The 14,357-nt window shown below is 37.5% G+C and overlaps 1 protein-coding gene across 8 annotated transcripts in view; it reads left to right on the top strand.

Annotated features, from left to right (window-relative positions):
- baz (bazooka) overlaps positions 1-14,357 on the top strand; it is an 842,954-nt gene that overhangs the window by 603,425 nt on the left and 225,172 nt on the right. For all 8 annotated transcript variants that reach the window (XM_068226299.1, XM_067141558.2, XM_067141556.2 and 5 more), the window contains 5 exons: positions 5,192-5,467; positions 6,759-7,087; positions 8,471-8,674; positions 10,758-10,948; positions 11,091-11,323. In XM_068226299.1, the coding sequence (XP_068082400.1) occupies positions 5,192-5,467; positions 6,759-7,087; positions 8,471-8,674; positions 10,758-10,948; positions 11,091-11,323 (1,233 nt within the window). The remainder of the gene's footprint in view (positions 1-5,191; positions 5,468-6,758; positions 7,088-8,470; positions 8,675-10,757; positions 10,949-11,090; positions 11,324-14,357) is intronic.

The raw sequence follows: 14,357 nt of genomic DNA, 5'->3' as shown, positions 1-14,357 counted from the left end.
AGTTGGAAGGAAGCGGCCGTGGCCTTAATTAAGGTACAGCCCCAGCTATTATTATTCTTAATATTATTAATATTATTATTTGCTAGTTGCTTTACGTCGCACCGACACAAATAGGTCTTATGGCGATGATGGGACAGGAAAGGGCTAGGAGTGGGAAGGAAGCGGCCGTGGCCTTAATTAAGGTACAGCCCCAGCATTTGCCTGGTGTGATAATGGGAAACCACAGAAAACCATTTTCAGGACTGCCGACAGTGGGCTTCGAACCTACTATCTCCCGAATACTGGATACTGGCCTCACTTAAGCGACTGCAGCTATCAAGCTCGGTATTATTATTATTATTATTATTATTATTATTATTATTATTATTATTATTATTATTATTATTATTAAATAAAAATTTTGAACTTTACAGCGGTCGTACCCATCGTTCATCGTTCACTGGTTAATTAGCTTCCTCGGGAGATCAGTGGTGGTGTCTGACCCATGATCACTGGTTCGATTCCAACCAAAAAAAGGAGAACACTCAACTTGAAAGATTGCATTTCATTTTAGCAGATCTACCAATAAATAAAACTATGTTGCTCCTAAAACAGCAGCCCTGCAGTGTTTTCCTACAAGGATGTAGAAGTAAATGGGAGTGAAATACCAGCACTCTGTTATCTCTATAATTAACTCAGAAGTATGAGGTGAGGAAGTATATACGGTGAGTAACGCATGGTTGATAGTTAGCAGTGGCAATCTGGCGGACCAAAGCCTAGCACACCTCTATCCCCCCCGGTCCCACCTCTTATCCGATATACAGCAGCAATTACAAACCATCACTCTCATTTTTGATCCGTATTGAAAACAGTGATCTCACTTAGTATGTATTTTGTTTTTGCTAAACACCATAAACATAACTGAAAGACATAGCTGTGAGCTTGCATTCAGTAGATAGTGGGTTTGAACCCCACTGCCGGCAGCCCTGAAGATGGTTTTCCATGATTTCCCATTTTCACACAAGGCCACGGCCGCTTCCTTCCCACTCTTAGCCCGTCGTCGCCATAAGACCTATCTGTGTAGGTGACACGTAAAGCAACTTGTTAAAAAAAATAGCAAAAGTGAGAATTATAAATTGAACACAATACTGAGAATTCAATTAAATGAACATGTTTATTTAAATCTGTTTCACTGTCTCTCAAAGTTGTTGCAAGTTCTTCATTTTCAACATATCTGTCTCGCTTTTAACTCCATGGTTTTGATCCGTATTGAATTGTGATCACATTAATAACAAAACTTATGTTGTAATGGTCCACGTCATTTGTGTATGTTTATACATTTGTTTTAGTATTAGATGTGTTTGTATAGTTTTTCATTAAGGTTGATGATGGCCAGATTAAAAATGTAATGTAAACATTGTGTAATATAGTATTGACAACATAAGTTTAGTTATTATTGATATCTGGAGTTGCTTCTCCTAGCTCATGGGGCATCAACAGCAACCTGCTCTTTTCCCCAAGGTCCATTTTTCTGTCTTGTATGTGTGAGCTTGTTCCTGTGTACACGCTCTTTTGAGATTATAATCAACACAGACCATTGTTTTATTGCTAAGTTCTTTAATGCTATAAAGTTAAAGAATGTGTATCAATCTTAAATATCATCAGACTGCTAGGAAAGCAGGTAGAAGATTTAGTGATACAATTTTTCAGTTGGACTCTATCTCACCAAATAGTCCATGATATTCTTCAATTTCAGTAATTTTAATATTTAATCTCCAGCTTATTGCACAACTTTGTTACTAAGACAATTATACCATACCGTACTGTCCAAAACTTTGTAAGGGAAGGCAACATCTAAGATCTTGCTTTTAATAAAACCAGTCTCCATAACTGTGCTAGTCAGTAGTGCATCATAAGATTCATAAGGTAACTGAAGCCAGTTTTGAGTGATTCAATCCTATGTTACTGTAACATTCAAAATCCACTCTAAATGCAGGTTTTCTACATTCACTTCAGACAAATTCTTTAATTACTTCAAGACCCAGGGCAAACCCTTTCTCAAGCTCAAATTTGGTATATGTGCTCTCTGAAATACAGTCCAAAATAACATAGTTTATACAGCACAATGTTTAAGACTCCATTTTTCCTGTGATCTCATTCTGTCTGCTTTTTAAATGTTTACTGGAACCTAAAGATGAATGTTTCCCTCCAGAATGCGAAGAAGAAACATTAGTGTTATAAATGGAATAGTTGATATTCAGAAACTCTTAAAAAAATATATTGCTATAAGTTTAATTTGTTCACCATTTTGAAAATGCAAGACTAGCTTGGTAATGCACAGAAACTTGCTGACTGAACACTGAAGAATGGTGTTAGGGAGTTGGGAAGTAATTGAGTAAAAGTAATCAAATTATTTGTAACAAAAAGTTTTAAAATAATTTTTGCCTGCAGTTGTTACTTTATACAAAATGCAATTTTTACTCGTAATTTACTTCTTAAAATAAAACTGTAATCGTTACGTTCTGGTAATTGATGTCCATTATATGGAAGCAGATAAAAAGCCTCCGTGGCTCAGGCGACAGCGCGTCGGCCTCTCGTCGCTGGGTTCCGTGGTTCAAATCCCGCTCACTCCATGTGAGATTTGTGCTGGACAAAGCAGAGGCGGGATAGGTTTTCTCCAGGTACTCCGGTTTTCCCTGCCATGTTTCATTCCAGCAACATTCTCCAATATCACTCCATTTCATCTGTCGGTCATTAATAATAGCCTCAGAGGAGTGCGATAGGACTCGGCATATATGGAAGCAGAAATAGGAAAAGAATTAAGTGCTGATGAAGATATATGGGAAAATAATATTTTGAAAGTTCCAAGGTATTATATGTACACTGACTTAGTGATGACAACCACTTTAAATATCTCTGACTTACAGAAAAACACAGAATGACCTGTCTAAAGCATTTGGTAGGGTGGATCATGGGAGACTACTGGCAAAAATGAGTGCAATTGGACTAGACAAAAGAGTGATTGAATGGGTGGCTATATTTCTAGGAAATAGATCTTAGAGAATTAGAGTAGGCGAAGCTTTATCTGACCCTGTAATGATTAAGAGGGGAATTCCTCAAGGCAGTATTATTGGACCTTTATGTTTTCTTATATATATAAATGATATGAGTAAAGAAGTGGAATCGGAGGTAAGGCTTTTTGCGGATGATGTTATTCTGTATAGAGTAATAAATAAGTTACAAGATTGTGAGCAAATGCAACATGACCTTGATAATGTTGTGAGATGGACGGCAGGCAATGGTATGTTGATAAATGGGGTTAAAAGTCAGGTTGTGAGTTTCACAAATAGGAAAAGTCCTCTCAGTTTTAATTACTGCGTTGATGGGGTGAAAGTTCCTTTTGGGATCATTGTAAGTATCTGGGTGTTAATATGAAGAAAGATCTTCATTGCGGTAATCACATAAATGGGATTGTAAATAAAGGGCACAGATCTCCGCACATGGTTATAAGGGTGTTTAAGGGTTGTAGTAAGGATGTAAAGGAGAGGGCATATAAGTCTCTGGTAAGACCCCAACTTGAGTATGGTTCCAGTGTATGACCCTCACCAGGATTACCTGATTCAAGAACTGGAAAAAATCCAAAGAAAATCAGTTCGATTTGTTCCGACAAAAGAGTAGCGTTACAAAAATGTTGCAAAGTTTGGGCTGGGAGGAATTGGGAGAAAGAAGACGAGCTGCTCGACTAAGTGGTATGTTGCAGGTTATAAATTTCATTTTTTGTCCATATTGAAGATCTACTTGTGATACAAATTCTTATAATTTTGTTAATTACCACCTATTCAATACAATAAAAACGTAATGAAAACTTACATATTTATTAAGTTGTTGTCGTGAGCATCACCAGCCAATTATTATTTACTTAAGGTTATATAAGATCATGAATCTATTCTATTGGATTAAGATTATGCTTGTAAACCTGATTGACAAATCTTATAATATTTTACAAGTCATATAACAATAAAATAATGTCTTTAATTTAAAACATATTTGTCTAAAATCTATTTAAGTCTAACATTTTATTGACGAAACTCATCTGGTGAACATCCTTTAAAATTATTTTAAAGAACCTTTTGAGATCTGGCTAATTGTATTGATTCAATGTTGCTTGACTTGTATGATTGTCGTTGAAACTTCGTTAACTATATTAACAATTTTCTACAGTGGATAATTGCCTATGTTATGAACATTTAACTTGTTCTCGATGTTGCTGGAGTAACATTTGTACAATGCCAATACATTTTGTATTGAATTTTCAAAAATTGTCAGATATTTCCTTAAGTCTGGTGTTCTGTGAAGTAATTGTAATTATAATTTTTTGATTACTTGTTGAAAAAAGTAATTTGTAATTGTAATTGAGTAAAGTATTTCTCAGGTAACTGTAATTAAGCCCAATTACATTTTTCTTGTATTTTTTCCATCACTGTAATGTATGTTTCTATATATGTGTGTATGTGTGTGTAGTAGAGTCATTAAGTTTGTGCACTGGCTGTCTAGTGACACTGTGGTGCACTATAGCAGAGAGTTTGCATCACAGGATGTTGTCATGACTCATGACAGTTCTTCTAGCCCCAGCAAGAGGCAGTGGCGTGCATACAGTATAAGCAGAACTACAGTCTCTGTTGTGAAGGATAGTTGAATGTCAGCAGCAGAACTTGAGAATGTAATAGTTTGAGCAACAGGCATATTTCAAGTTCTGCAATAGCAAAATGTTTGAGATGATCAAGTCGAAATCGCCTGGATCACCACAACAAGAAAAAGACGCGAAAATGCAGGTCAAAAGACTATGTGATCCTTGAACTGTTAGTGCAAATTCATGAACATATTGACTGCAGTACGTACATAAGTGTACAGTGTGTTGCCTACACTGTAAGCACCAGTCAAAAGAAGTTATTGACTAGTGCATGAGGGTATGCCATATTGCCTACACTGTAGGCGCCAGTCCACAAACTTATTGACTGTAGTATGTATGTATGTATGTATGTATGTATGTATGTATGTATGTATGTATGTATGTATGGTAGGCTATGTCAGTTATGAAAAATATTGATGCATTGATGCATTTTGTCCTGATGAAACAGCGATATGACTAATGAAAATGTTCCCAATAAGAATACCTTCAGACAAGTAGTATTTGAGGTTTTCTTTGTTTTAGGGAGAGAACCACAGTCAGTACCCTGGTTTATCTCGGACTGACATCGAGGTGACAGGTCAGCAGCTAGGTTCGGGGCTTCTTCAAGTGAGACGTGGCAGTGAACCTGCCCTGAATCAGCTTATTCCTACGACAGGCAACAATGCTGGTACCGGTGGCGGAAATACTGGAGTAGCTGTTCTTAACACCACTCCAGATCCATCCAAACGTTGGTCAGCTACTCCCATCATTGTCGACGATGCTGATGATGGGAGGGAGCGTCGAACACCGCATAGGAAGGTAAATTTGTGATAAGTTTGTAAATATGTTTGCTTCATTTAAGTTATGTACATAATAGAATATTACTGCCAACTAAAGACTTTTGAATAGAGCTCCCACCAACAGTTTAACTTCAAAACCAGTTGTGAAAGTTTGTATTAATATGAATTACCTATCTTTTTGTCATAACCTTTTAATATTTTTGCTGCAACACTCTTACATAATTTGAGTATATGTTGTTGCCCATCATAGAATTTCCAGGAGGGGTTTGGCTCCTTGCTTGAATGTTCAGTGTTGTGAAGGGTAGTTGAATGTCAGCGGCAGAACTTGAAAATGTAGTAGTTTGAGCAACAGGCATATTTCAAGTTCTGCCAAAAATTAGGCTAATCAGCTAGCGAAATGTTTGAGATGATCCTGCTTAAGATGATCCTGGGTTTGATTCCCTGCTGGGTAAGGGATTTTATCTGCATCTGGATAATTCTTCTCTCAGGGAATAGGTGTTTGTGTGTGTCCTAATAAACACCTCTTCATGTGCACATAATATACCACACTACCAATCACCACAGAAAGATGCAATGAGCTTTAAGAACCAGATTTCATATTTTGCGGCTTAATTTGTTTATTATTTTTCCACCAGAATGTAGTCCCCCTGTTCTCCTTTGTCTGCCATAATTTAATAGTTAAAACAATGAGAAGATTGATTAAAATCAAGTAATTGTAGATTATAAGAATGTTGAAGAATGGTACTAGAAAGTGAGAAACTTACTAAAAGTTATTTAAAAACTTTTGACGATTTTTCAGAATACAACATTAATGTACGAATGGATGAATAAATGAAACGAAAATGGTAAAAATATCATTTGGAAAACTTAACGTTGTTTTACTTGAATCATTCTTGGAATTTATGAATTAAAGATGAATGAACAAATGTTGTTGAGAATAAAAATGATCTTCATCATAACAATTTTATGAATCTATCCACCATTAGCATGGACCAAAAAGTAGGTAATTTGAATCAAGAACTGTGGGCTTGATAGCTGAGTGACATTGTTACTGGCCAATAAATGTTAGATTTAAGTGAAAAAGTGACATCCCTGTGGGCTGGATTTCACATAAAAAGTAGGCCCCATGGCTAGATTAACAAGCTTATATTTTTTTTTGGTTCTGTGGAGAAATGTCTTATCAGTCACACCCATCACCATGTATGCTATAGAAATACCAGGGAACAAATTAGACCTTTTTTGATTGTTTTTGCCCCAATGTTCTTGTTATTTGAGGTGATTCACTAAGCATTGGTAATTTTTTTTGTAAGGAGAGCACCCGTGGAACAAGGCTGGTGAATGGCCGTCTCTCAGCCGAGTGGTGCCAGGAACAAGACGAGGAGGAGAAATCGGCATTTTCAAGGTTTGTGCGGGATGGCTCCAATAGATTATCCATGCAGTTCTTGGGAGAGAGCGCTGGTGGTCTTCGTTGGGCAGATGCGGCTGAACGAGCAAATGCCATTGGTCGAGGGCAGTCAAAGTCACTTCCTCGCGACCACCGTCGAAAGGAACCACTCGGTCAAGCTACTTCCAACAGCCCTGTACCGCAGTCTACTTCTGCTCATGATTCAGACCTCGACGAGGAGCTTGCCTCAAATAGGTTGGTATGGTATGATGCTTGTGATATTGGCTGGAACGTATAGGCTGGTAGAGAGTTAACAGAATTGCTATTGAGAACATCTAGATTAAGGAAGTGGAGAACAGTTGGAATTTATAAATATTCTAGGTTGATGAAAGTTGAAATTTCTTCCTCCTGATCTAATTTGAAAGTAAGTATGTAAAATTTTGACAAAGCTGTATTCACTGCACAACATCATACTTGTGTATTTGGTAATCTCCCAACTAGTTTCACTCTCATATTACTTCTTCAGACACTGAAGGATAACTGCTTTTTTGATTTGAACATCTTGTCTATTATCAATGAAGGAAGCTATTGCATGACAGTGAAACCATCACACAAGAAAAAAGTATGTCATGATGTACCACCTTATTCTTTCCTTCTCCTCTGATGATTATCCTGAAATGTTAAATTGTGTAACATTATTTCCCTTTCCTTTCTTTTTTTTTTTCTCAGTCTTGATGTTGTCTTTCATAGATATTTTGTTGCTCTCTGTCTAATTCCCATCACAATACACCATGTGTACTTCATTCTAGTTATGCTGGACGAGTTTTTATTTTTCATTGGTAAGGTTTATTCTCATTAATGAAAGTGAATTATTAAATTTAAGTAATGCCTTTTCCAATATGTCTGGATCCTTGGCTGAATGGTCAGTGTACTGGCCCTGTGTTCAGAAGACCCTGGGTTTGATTCCCAGTCAGGTCAAGTATTTTAACTTCATATTAATTCCCCCTTGCTCAGAGACTGGGTATTAGTGTTTGTCTTAATACGTTTCTCTTCATCTTCATGAATGAATTTATGATAAATGCATAAACAGTATAATAAAACTAATTAACAACAAGGAAAATGTAACTGGAATATTTCTGAACGTGCCATAAGCTTTCATAGTAGACCACAGAATCCTCCTTTCAAAACTTCATCAGTAGCTTATGCGATTGAGTCATACCTTGATAAGCAGCAACAAATTGCCTGCTTAAAATACAAGGATGGTAAGAACTGTTTACTTAGTGCAAACATTTCTTGCATGAGCAAAATTATGTATGGAATTGCACATGGTTTTATCTTTTGAGTCCCTCCTCTTCCCTTCTCTATGTCAATAACATATACCAGAATAATGATGCTCACAAAGAAATTCTGTTTGTTGGTAGTATAACTCTTTTGGAAAAAGGTGAAAGAGACACCACTTGAAAATATTGTTAAGAGAAATAATAATAATAATAATAATAATAATAATAATAATAATAATAATAATAATAATAATAATAATAATAATAATAATAATAATAATTTTATGCTTGTTTGAAATAAAAGTTTGTATGGGAATAAACTGTGGAAAATATTTATTTCTATTTGTATACATTCTAGTGTGGAGTATGTGGTTCTTCACAATGAGAGCGGACCTCTGGGGATCCATGTTGTACCTGATTATGATCGTCATGGTAAGGACCGTGGTCTGCTTGTACAGGGTATTGAGCCTGGAGGACGTATTGATCGAGATGGAAGATTGGCTGTGTATGATAGAATTATTGAAATTAATGGCAAGAATCTGCTCAACATGCCATTTCAGAGGTGAGTTTTGATTGATTCTTACTGGCAGAAAGTGTTCTCAGTGTTTTTTTTAATGAAGGAAGTAATACATCACACGTATTCCTAATATACTTTGATATAAATCCTGAAAGAAAGGATGCTAGGAAGGAGAATAGTAACAGGCATAAAGAAGAACTCAATAAAAGGCGGATTGACAGAAAGGAGGTACACAGATAAATACGAAAATGCACCCATTGTCAATTCCATTCCATCCCATCCAGATTTATCTCTTCTCAACCCCCATGTAGTAGTAGTAGTAGTAGTAGTAGTAGTAGTAGTAGCTGCATAAGAAGCTAAAAAAAGAAGTCAATAAGTTAATATCAATAGTAAAACAAATATACAAATACAAGTCATAGGATGGAGGATAGGAACACAGTGACATGTTAGAGTAGGCAGAGCAAAGGGACTAGCACAAGAATGAGAACACAAATGGGCAAGGAAAAACACCACATCTGTCCATACCACCACGTTCCATAGCCTGCCTGGTGGCCATGATTGTTATGGCATCAAGTCTGTATGGTCTAACACGGTGGTTAGCTAGTTTGAGTCTTGCTGGTGGAAACAATTTTCACCATCAGAATCTTGGCCGGCAGGATAGGAGAGGTGGTAATATACAATTTCTAATTAGTAGATTGTGTGCTAAAAGCCTGGATTCAGTTCCAAGCCTCCCCACAGTGTTCGTATAGAGTGAGAGCATATGACGCTATTGATGGTGATTCGTCCGTCAGATGGTGACATTAAGCCTTCATCAGATCCCTTCGTGTTATTCGACAGGAGTTGGCTATGTGCCGACACCAGGTTTTACCCTCTCCCTACCTTATTATAATAATCATCTCACACCCAGACCGCAGGTCGACCATGAACGTCGACTAGAGAGACTTGCACCAGGGGAGCAGAACATCCCTGGACACTCCCAGCACTAAAAGCTCTCTGCGTGTGCGTGTGCGTAGGTTAATGGTAGGCGCTATTAGCTGCCGTCCCTGGAGGCTCGGGTTCGATTCCTGGCACTGCCAAAAATTTAAGCTTGGCTGGAGGGCTGGCATGTTGTTAAAGATATACATGCAGCTCACTACAGTTTGCGGTGTGCCTGAAGAGAGCTGCACCACCTCCAGACCTGGTCCCAAATTTACTTTTATCGTCACAGATGGGCTGTCCCCACATCAATCCCAGTTCTTCCACATCTGACTGCTTATAACAAGATTATCCAACTCCCTGTATCAACAAGTACAACCACTGTGCTACTTCAAGTAAAATATAAATGATGAAAGATGTCTTCTAGAATTATCTTTATAAGACTCTCAACTTTCTAAATTTTTGTGGATTGTGTCTATGCACTGCATGGTTCTACTTCTAAATTGACCGTTTGCAAACCACGTGACCCACGCCTTACTTATGTTGCCAGCACTCTGTTGCTACAAGAACAGCAGATGCAATACAACTGCAGCACTCAGCCCTTGTAAAATATAATACTGTACTCAGAAATGCTAATGACGTGAGTGAAAATAAAAAAAGACCCTGTATGCATTTACTAACAACATCTGATGCATATTGTTAAGAATTAAAGGGAATGAGAAAATACCAAATTACTCACTGCTGAAGGCTGACACAGGAAGGAGGTTATGGTCTACAAAGGGAACTACTAGTTTATGCTATTCTAAGCCTTAAAACTTTACTATACTACTGAGATAAAGACTAGAAATAACAATATGATAAACACAGATTAGTGAAGGAGATGTAAAAGATCATGAACCGTACTGAATACCATACCTCCTGAGTTAGATTGCTTAACCACATGGCAAATAGTGCACAATAGGGTTGACAACCAGGTTTTGAGATTGCACTCTACCAATATAAATCAATATAAATGGCAGCTTGGGATTGATTGTATGTCTTGTGTTTCTGCACACAACTAGTACCCAGCAGCCAAAACCTCAATTTGGAAGCTATAATGTTCAGATTATAATTGATCAGTTTCTTCTTTCAGCAACACAAATAGAATGTATAACTTGAGGTGAGTCATAAATTTAAGATGCTGGGCGGTAAAAGAAAAAAATGTATATTTCAGGGTTCAGGAAATCTTCAAAGGCTCCCTTCTCTCACCTGAACTGAGACTTCGTGTCATCAAGCATCGCAGTACCTCCAGTGGCACAAGTACTGCTGGAGAGCTGTTAAAAAAACCACCTGCACCTGTCTTTCCACGTTCCATTAGTCGGACACTGGATGAACCTGTTGCAATGGTTGAAGGAGAAGAAAGATGTAAGTAACTCTTGTCCTCTTCTGTAATATTGAGCTTTTAATTTCTGTATTTGTACACTAAATTTAATAAGAATTATCTTGATATTAATAATGAGATCTGCTTCAGACAACTTTTACTGTACATTATTTGGAATGCTTTTAGTGGTGAGCATGAGCACCAAGGTAGCTACGGTGTCACCTACCAAAAAAGTGTCTCCTGCTCACCCGGCTACAAGGGCCACCTCTAGTCTGCTTACTGCAAACACAAGAAAGATCGGCAAGAAGATTGAACTAGAACTAACCAAAGGACCTCATGGCCTAGGTTTCAGTATTACAACTAGAGACAACCCTGCTGGAGGGAACTGCCCCATCTATATCAAGAATATTTTACCAAAGGTAAGCCATTCAGCTCCTATGTTGGACTATGTTTTTGAATGAATGAATCCAGACTGTTTAGATGGTACAGTATTTTAAAATATATTTATTTCAATAAACACCCAGTTTTTGAGAAGTATATGACAACAAGAGTGACTACAGTGACATTAGCATATTTATTGAACGTTAATTGCAAGTGTTTAGATTGATATTTTCAAGGCCCATACTAATAGACAAGATATCTTGTGTGTTTTTGCCATGTGAAGGAAACAAACTGTTAGGAAATCTTTAAATTTCTCAAAGACTTTGCTCTGCATCCTCCGAAGAGAAACTCGGCTGATCATGACTATGGCTATTCTAACAATACCGAAAAGTTTGAAATTAATTGACCATTGCAGTGTAGATGAAATGATATTTTCTTTCATCACCATATAGTTAACAATGCACTATTATGTTCCAAGAAGTATTTTGCCATATTTACATGAAGATGGCTTTCCGTGGTTTGCCATTTTCACACCAGGCAAATGCTGGGGCTGTACCTTAATTAAGGCCACAGCCGCTTCCTTCCAACTCCTAGGGCTTTCCTATCCCATCGTCGCCATAAGACCTATCTGTGTTGGTGCGACGTAAAGCCCCTACCCATATTTACTCCCTGTCTGACATTTTATGTTTTCAGATCTGTGAGTTTGAGAATAGACAAAAATGATCATCAGACTACTAATCAAAGTCTGGAGGAGAGGGGAATATGAATCAAATATAAAATGAAGGGCAATGATAGAACGATAAAGGAGACTGAAAGGAACTGAATCGAGATAGAGATGAAAAGAGAAGTAAATCTAACCTAGGTGAGAGGGGGCTGGGAGAGAAAATAATAATAATAATAATAATAATAATAATAATAATAATAATAATAATAATAATAATAATAATAATAATAATAATAATGTTATTGGTTTATGTCCCACAAACTCCTTTATTGGTTTTTAGGGAAGGGGATTGGGGAGAAAAGATGGAAAGGATATAGGGAGGGTTAAAGAGATGAAAGTAAAGAAGTAAGTAATGGGAGCACATACATAATCAATATACGCACAATGAGTGAACCTTTAGTAATGAGGAGAGTATTTCACCGAAATGAAAACAGCGGAGGACAGAGAGGAGTATTCTCTGCGGGTGGCTGGCTGGCAAGGATCTCAGGGCCGGGCTGAGTGGCTCAGACGGTTAAGGTGCTGGCCTTCTAACCCCAACTTGGCAGGTTCGATCCTGGCTCAGTCCGGTGGTATTTGAAGGTGCTCAAATAAGACAGCCTCGTGTTGGTAGATTTACTGGCACGTAAAAGAACTCCTGCGGGACTACATTCCGGCACCTCGGCGTCTTCGAAGACCGTAAAAATAGTTAGTGGGACGTAAAGCAAATAACATTAATTATTAAGGATTTCAGGAACAAATGTTTTTCTCACGGGCAACTGTTGGTAGTCTGATGGCAAGTGAGCACTCCTCATAATTTGGTAGTTCTCTAGCCAGAAAGTAGACCAGGACATATATCATTTACAAGGAAGTTCCTGGAAAATGATGTGGTGGTAATGGATATTTTTGTATGAAAGAAAAATGCAGTTATCAGTCAATACAAGGCAGACTTTTAATAATCTTGGCATCTGTCTTCTTAAGCCTCTGTTTACTCATGGACCAGTGTATGCTGCATTCATCTGTATCTAGAATCCAGAAGATTTACCAGTTGTCATTCAAAATACAAGTGAACAAGGCCATTATTGCAATAGGCCATATATATATACAGTAGAACCTCGATAATTCAAAATCGGTTAATTCAAAATCTCACCTAATTCGAAACATGAGGTACGGTTTTGCATGTTATTTAAATCGTTTAATTCAAAATACGGATAATTCGTAATTCGAAGAACAATGTCGGTCCCGTTACTGAAATTCAGACCTTTAATTCGAAACTGCCTTTATATTTTGAAAAAAAAAAAGTACAGAGTAATATAAATTCAAAATTTCTCCGAGTCATAAAAGAACGTATCTACCGGAACGTACAGGGGTAATTTTGGGCACTTTCACTTACTTCGGTGTGTCTACATTGTGCTTCATATCTGCTACGTTTGAGCGGAATCGTGATTATTTTGTATTCGGCGTTTTAAGGAACGCCATAATATCATGTAACAGGCAGTGTGCGGAGAGGTAAAATCCGCCAACACTGGCGATGCTGAGTGCCGACAGTAGGCGAAAAAGCTTGGCTTATAGCCTATAACCAATTCGTACGCACCAAACAATATTGTCAATGCCGATGAAACTGCTTTTTTTTTTTTTTTTTAATGCTGAGGTCAAACGGACTTATGGTTTTAAAGGAGAGAATTGCCAGCCGGGAAATGTACTGTGTTGCTACTTGCTATGCAGTGCACACGGAAGCGAGGCTTCCTTCCCTCGTCATAGGAAAGTTCGAAAAGCCACGATGTTTTCAGGGCGTCGGGCACTTTCAATGCCAGTACAAGGCATCTAAAAATGCAAACAGCACAGTAATCCAAAAGTTAAAGCATTTGCACATGAGAGCCAGCATAATTTTTCCTTGTCTCTAAATCACGTTTTTCTTCCTTTCGTTGCGTGAGGTTATGTTTGCCAATGTTTTATACAAGTGCATTATTTGAATAATGTAAATGAAACCTTGTTGGATACATTATGAAATATTGAAATATGAAATAGTGTTTTCGATGGCATTTGAAAAGTTTAAACTGAGAATCAAGGTGATTGCATGCATTAATAGGTCTTAGAAGTGGCATGGTGGGAAATCGTACAAGTATAGTCACTGTACTGTTGTAATGTGGACAAAAGAGAGAGAGACTTTCTACCCTCGTCATAGGAAAGTTCGATAAGCCGGGATATTTTAAGGGCTTTGGGTACTTTCCGTGCAAGCACAAGGCATCTAAAATGCATACAGTACATTAATCCAATGAATAAAGCACTTGCACAGGGGAGCCAGTATAGATTTCTCCTCGTCTTTGAATCATGTTTCCTTCCTTTTGATTTCATTGCATGAGGTTATGTTT

The sequence above is a fragment of the Anabrus simplex genome, chromosome 2 (genome assembly GCF_040414725.1).
Source record: "Anabrus simplex isolate iqAnaSimp1 chromosome 2, ASM4041472v1, whole genome shotgun sequence".
NCBI lineage: Eukaryota > Metazoa > Arthropoda > Insecta > Orthoptera > Tettigoniidae > Anabrus > Anabrus simplex.
This window is presented reverse-complemented; position numbering and strand designations above follow the sequence as displayed.